This window comes from Tripterygium wilfordii, chromosome 14, assembly GCF_013401445.1.
Source record: "Tripterygium wilfordii isolate XIE 37 chromosome 14, ASM1340144v1, whole genome shotgun sequence".
NCBI classification, from domain to species: domain Eukaryota; kingdom Viridiplantae; phylum Streptophyta; class Magnoliopsida; order Celastrales; family Celastraceae; genus Tripterygium; species Tripterygium wilfordii.
This window is the reverse complement of record NC_052245.1, coordinates 5,493,219-5,499,496: the sequence shown is the minus strand read 5'-3', so window position 1 is coordinate 5,499,496 and position 6,278 is coordinate 5,493,219. Positions and strand designations below refer to the sequence as shown.

The window sequence follows — 6,278 nt, the reverse complement described above, 5'->3', positions numbered from 1 at the left end:
TCCATCAACAATTGCATTCCATCAAAAGTTCCGAATACTCCAAGGTAAGTCTGCCATTTATTCAAAAATGATTCTGGTTAATTTGTTTGCGTTTACTTGCCATTACGAGTTTCGTGAGGTTCACCCATATTGTTGGGTTCCATATTACTGCATGACTTTGCTCAAAACAATTTCGTACAGTTAAAAACGAAGTTTTCGAGGTAGTCGAGTGTTTGAGCCTTTCGTCGAGTTTAGAGTTTTTCTGGTTGAGATTTCTTTTTATGGTGGTCGAGTATTTGAGCCTTTCGTGGGGCATTTTAAGGGTTTGTGGTCAAGTTTAGGGTTTTTCTGGTCGAGATTTCTTTTTATGGTGGTCAAGCATTTCAATTTGGTGGTCGAGCATTCAAATTTACTGGTTTAGCATTTCAATTTACTGGTCGAGCATTCCAATTTATTGGTCGAGTGTTTGAGCCTTTCGTCGGGCGTTTTAAGGGTCTATGGTCGAGTTTAGGGTTTTTCTGGTCGAGATTTCTTTTTATGGCGGTCGAGCATTTCAATTTACTGGTCGAACATTTAATTTACTGGTTGAGCATTTCAATTTACTGGTCGAGCATTCAAATTTATTGGTTTAGTATTTTAATTTACTGGTCGAGCATTTCAATTTAATGGCCTATCATAACTGGTCGATCATTGTTAACTTATATTTATTTCATTTATTTTCTTTATCTTAGGTTCATAATGACTTACATTATTCCAGAGAGTCAGCATCTTCCTACAAAAGTGTCAAACTTTTCCCAACCAGATGTAGTTTGGAATATCAGGGATAAGTTAAATGAAGATCAACTACAAACCTTTAGTATATCATGCTTTGATGTCATCCCTGCAAAAAAAAGGTAAATGATAAATGATTCACCAAAAAAAAGCACGACCAGACAAAAAATGTTGCTCCACCATTAATAACATTTTCTCGACCAAATATTAATAAATGCTCGACCAAAAAAAATAAACAAACAAGTAAGTATAATGTTGGAGCATATAAAAGATATTGCTCGACCAAGCAATATAATGATCGACCAGATAAATCACTTGTTGCTCAACCAAATACAAAAATGCTCGACCAATTAAATTCATTTTGCTCTACCAAATAATATTATTGGTCAACTAAAACATATATCGCTCTACCATATGATATTGCTCGACCAACTAATTTCATTATACTCTACGAACAAAATAATGCTCGACAAAAAAAAATGCTCAACCATAAAAATTCATTTTGCTCGACACATTTACTCGTATATTGGTCGACTAAAACATATATTGATCGACTATATAAAATGCTCGAGCAATTTGCTCGACTATAGCAAAACAAGTAAATAAAGCCAAATACGACCAATGTATATATATATGTACTTACTTGCAATCAGAGTTGTGCGAATTAAGAACAAATATTGCCAATCTGGGTATTCCGATCAAGGTTTTACTGTTTTCAAGTGCATGAAGAGGTCACAGCTGCGTCGCAAGGTAGATTTGTGTTTCGGGAGAGGAGGATAAGAGAATATAACATATTTGTTTAAGGGTAAGGGTATATTTAGCATTGAAAACTAAAAGGAGGTCATTTTATCATTTTTTTATTAACCGGGTCATTTTTGTAGTTTTGTTAGTAGATCGGGTCATTTTTGTCAATTTCCACTTTAATTTTATGGCTATATATATAGTGGATTTGGCACATATTGTTGAAGAATAGGAGGTGGACCAAGGAGAGGAAAAGGCGCCGCTGTTGGAGAGCATGGAAGGGATAGATACTCAAGGAGACTCTGGTCATTGGCATCGGAATGAGACCGACGAAGAGAAATTAGGCGCTGAGGTTCCAGAGACTGCACATCAGATAAGCAGTGGTTGGTTTGTTTCTCTATGTTTGTTGTGTTATGACTTATGGGCGTTTGTTTTTATGTGTTTTCTGATGTTTTGAAGGCATGTTCTGTGTAGTGAAATGAGATTTTATTATTGATGTTGGGTACTGATGGGATTGCATCATTTTCAATTTATATAATCAATTTTAGTTGGATTTGTTTTGGGGTGTTGATTGCTTGTGTTCTAGATGGTAGCCGAGATTAAACTATGCTAAGCTTATGAAGGTTAACCCAATAGAGAATTCAATTTATTTCTTTATCAATTGATGCAGACCCCCAAACTGTGGGACACAGACTTTGATGAAGTTCTTGCTCTCTGGCTTTGGAATATGAAACATCTGGTTTCAATGTTTTCATTCATTTGGAATATGAAGAAGGGCCGCCTATATTATTTATCATTTTTTGATATATTATTGGATTTGATGCTGTGAAAACCTTGAAATGGTGTATAATAGGTTTCATTGTTAGTTGTGTGAAGCAAAATCATTGATGTTAGCGAGAATAGTTTAATGATTGAGTTGGTGATCATTTTTTATCTTGGATTATTTCTTTAGATGTGTTCTGCATCACATGGTCACAAATGTTCATATTGGGTATCTTTAGAGATGTGAGAGTCTTGTGTTTAATCTTATTAATTAGGCAGAATTAAATTAGTTCAGGTAAGTGATTTCATGTTAACTTGAGCTTATACTTCTGCTTTTATTTTTTTCATGGAATTCACAGATTCATGGTTTCAAGTGGGTTTCGTCCTCACCACTGGTATCAACAGTGCTTATGTCCTTGGATATTCTGGAACCATCATGGTTCCTCTGGGTTGGATATTTGGTGTTGTGGGCTTAATTTTAGCTACAGCCATATCATTATATGCAAATACTCTTGTTGCCAAGCTACATGAATATGGAGGCAAGAGGCATATAAGATACAGGGATCTTGCAGGGGCTCTATATGGTATGAACAAAATGGAAAACGGAAAGCTTAACTTTTTCCCATGATTTCCAGTTAATCCTGTTGAACCGGTTATTATGATTTCTTGTTGAAAATTTTTATGTAATTTGGCCCAGCTTGATGTCCTTGTTAATGCAGGTAAGAAAGCTTATTCTCTTACTTGGGCATTGCAATATGTAAACCTTTTCATGATCAACACTGGGTTCATTATTTTGGCTGGCTCGGCCCTAAAGGTAAGACTGATCAAGGATATTTCCTTCTTTTTTCTTCTTTCTGGACATATTCATATGTTCAAGCGTACATCAAGGTCTCCTTTTGCACGACATAAGTATAATCCAACAAAAATAGTCTCCTCTATAAAATTTATGTTTATGGTGGTATTCATTTGAAAGAACTTATAACCAGGTCACTGGCATTTGATATTCAAGGTCTTGTCCTTTTTTTTTTTCTTTGTAGTCTAAATTATGTTGCAATTTTTCCTTATATTTTAAACATTCTTGAGGCATTTAAATAAAGATAGGCTTAAGCAGTTAAGTGGGTGATGGAGTAAATATGCGTCTGTGATCACAACTTTTGCTATTGTAAGAAATAAATAGTTTATGTGTAATTTGTTTTGAAGTTGTGTGGAGCTCCTTCTCTCTTTTAATCCTTTTCTCCTCTGTTTCTTCCGATCAGGCTGTGTATGTTCTTTTCAGGGATGACGAGGTGATGAAGCTTCCGTATTTCATTGCAATAGCTGGGTTTGGATGTGCCTTGTTTGCCATAGGAGTTCCCCATTTGTCTGCGCTAAGAGTATGGCTGGGATTCTCAACATTTTTCAGTCTGGTATACATTGTTATAGCATTTGTGCTGTCTCTTAAAGATGGTAATTCCATGTACTCTTGATTTGGTGCTAGAGTGTTGCTAACCAGTTGCGATTTATTTTAGTAATTCTAGGATCTCTGTCTTTTTGTTTTCTTAGCAATTCAAATGCCTGGTTGGCAACTAACCCTTCTATCTAAAGTTAAAGAATTTCCTTGTATTTGGGTTTACCTTTGTGACCAATCCAGATTGTTTAGACTTTACAACCTGTTGGAGTTGAGTTTTTTTTTTTTTTTTTTTCTGCCTATTCTACAGTATGTGTTCAGTTTGATTGGGCGTCCTAGTTAAGGTTCCAATTCCCATGTTGTCATTGTCATGTTACAGATTCCCTTGGCTGTGCTAAGGCATCTTGCTTATTTTAAAGATGCAATAGAGTTTACTCTTCCCAGTTGAGTAATTAGAAGAATGTTCTCTACTTTTTTTATGCGTTACATGAGTTCTGGAACTGCCTTAGGCTAGTGTTTTAAGTGGGTGACGTGTCTAAGTCTTAATTGTATAGAGAGGCAATGGTCGAGGGAGCGTATACTGTGTAAGGTAGTAACTCTTGAGGTAGGAACCAAATTACTTGCACAAGAGTATTTATCTGGTTAATTTTCTGTTTCGATCTCACTTCGGGTATTTTTTTAATTTATTTCCATTGAAAATGTCAATGTTGTTGCAGGAATTGAAGCACCACCCCGGGATTACAGCATTCATGGAACAAACTCAAGTAGAATATTTACAACAATTGGGGCCTGCGCAAATCTTGTTTTTGCATTCAATACAGGAATGCTCCCAGAAATACAGGTAAGATGGGAAGATAGATTCTCGGAGTCCATATGGATCTTCTAAATTGGTTAGGACCATGACTATAATAATATTGGTTGTGAAGTAGCTGTATAATCTGATACTATTTATTCTTAAGATTTTAGATATATTATGAGTCCTCCGTACCAATTTTTGGTCATTAAAAATTGAAGTTCCCGGTAGTTGCCACCTTGTTGATCACCTCTATACAAATTCTATGTCCAACCAATAGCTGAAATTCTAGCTATACAAAGTGCATGAAAATCAAACTAAATCTTCAGAACTTATTGGCTTTTGATTTTATTTTTATTTTTTTCACTCTAACAATGTTATGTCTATTTAAAAATAGGTTTTCTTGTTTTCTTGGTGATTATCCGCAATTCTCCTCATTGACTAAGGATATTTTACGGAACCTCCAGCATTACGTTCTGCATGCTTTCATTTTTTTTCCCTGTCTAAATTATATTTATTTCCCTGCAAATTCTTATATTTTTCGTCTCCTGATTCTTCTAACAGGCAACAATAAGGCAGCCAGTTGTTAAGAACATGATGAAAGCTCTGTACTTTCAGTTCACAGTTGGAGTTTTGCCAATGTATGCTGTTACTTTTGTTGGTTACTGGGCTTATGGATCTTCAACATCAGCCTATCTTCTCAATAACGTCAACGGTCCTGTTTGGGTGAAGACCTTGGCCAACATCTCTGCCTTTCTGCAGACAGTGATCGCGTTGCATGTATCAGCCTTTTATCTGTCAACTCTTGGTTAAAATTATTTTGTTTTAGCCATAGCTTTGCTGTGCTGACCTACTTCCTCTGCTTCTTGTAGATATTCGCGAGTCCAATGTACGAGTATTTGGATACCAAGTTCGGAATAAAAGGAAGTGCATTGTCACCCCGCAACTTGTCATTTAGAATAGCGGTGAGAGGCGGCTACTTGGCTGTTAACACCCTAGTTTCTGCTCTTCTGCCCTTCTTAGGCGATTTCATGAGCCTTACGGGTGCAATCAGCACATTCCCTCTCACATTTATCCTTGCAAACCACATGTATCTAATCGCAAAGAATAAGAAATTGAATTCTTTGCAAAAGCTCTGGCATTGGCTCAACATTTTATTCTTTGGATGTGTGGCTGTTGCAGCAGCAGCTGCAGCCTTAAGGCTTATAGCTGTGGATTCCAAAACTTACCATGTGTTTGCTGATCTGTGACGCATGTGCTAAGATATGCAGGTTTTGCGCGACGAGGAAGGAGTGCTTGAAGAGAATGATGGCTATGGCCCAACTGTTTTGGGCTTGCTGTCTTGGGCTTGTGGCCCCTTCATATTGGGTCTTCTATTAGCCTTATGGTCCTTCTATTTGATGGACTTTATCATGGGCTGACATTGTTGTTCAATCTGTGTTCTATACGACACAGTATTATTTTTTATTCTTCATCTGAGTTCCTGTCTCATCAGCCATTAGAGTGTAACTTGAAATTACATAAATAAAGTGTAAAACAGGTTTCTTCCAATCTTCATCATTTTCTTCTTCTATGTTCTTCTTTTATCTACTTCTAATTCTTCAATATCTTCACAACTTATCTGAAATTCATCACGGTATTGGAGCAAATGACTCCCTCCTGTGATGGAACCATCAACCATGCCAGGCATGACTAAAGCCTTGACAGTAGCTATAAACTTCATGAGATATGTCCATGCAAGTGATGGAATGTCATCTGGCGTTCGTCCTTCCATTGGTCATCAACAACAAATCAACACTACACCACTGGTTGCTACCTTACCTGTTGTCTTCAAGCTTTATTACC

At 36.6% G+C, this 6,278-nt stretch overlaps 1 protein-coding gene across 1 annotated transcript; it reads left to right on the top strand.

The window, feature by feature from the left end:
- The first annotated feature begins 1,720 nt into the window (after nucleotides 1-1,720).
- On the top strand, nucleotides 1,721-5,993 carry LOC120014077 (proline transporter 2-like). Its single transcript, XM_038866005.1, has 7 exons — nucleotides 1,721-1,874; nucleotides 2,613-2,837; nucleotides 2,973-3,067; nucleotides 3,510-3,699; nucleotides 4,357-4,481; nucleotides 4,998-5,213; nucleotides 5,306-5,993. Exons 1-7 carry the CDS (start codon nucleotides 1,766-1,768, stop codon nucleotides 5,681-5,683), a joined length of 1,338 nt encoding a protein of 445 aa, XP_038721933.1. The 5' UTR covers nucleotides 1,721-1,765; the 3' UTR covers nucleotides 5,684-5,993.
- The last annotated feature ends 285 nt before the right edge of the window (nucleotides 5,994-6,278 follow it).

What these genes read in the sequence shown, in the direction of transcription:
- LOC120014077 (XM_038866005.1), top strand. Translation starts at nt 1,766, where the DNA reads ATGGAAGGGATAGATACTCAAGGAGACTCTGGTCATTGGCATCGGAAT. An exon ending in TGCACATCAGATAAGCAGTG is followed by an intron (nt 1,875 to 2,612) that starts GTTGGTTTGTTT and finishes TGGAATTCACAG; the next exon opens with ATTCATGGTTTCAAGTGGGT. An exon ending in GAATGCTCCCAGAAATACAG is followed by an intron (nt 4,482 to 4,997) that starts GTAAGATGGGAA and finishes TTCTTCTAACAG; the next exon opens with GCAACAATAAGGCAGCCAGT.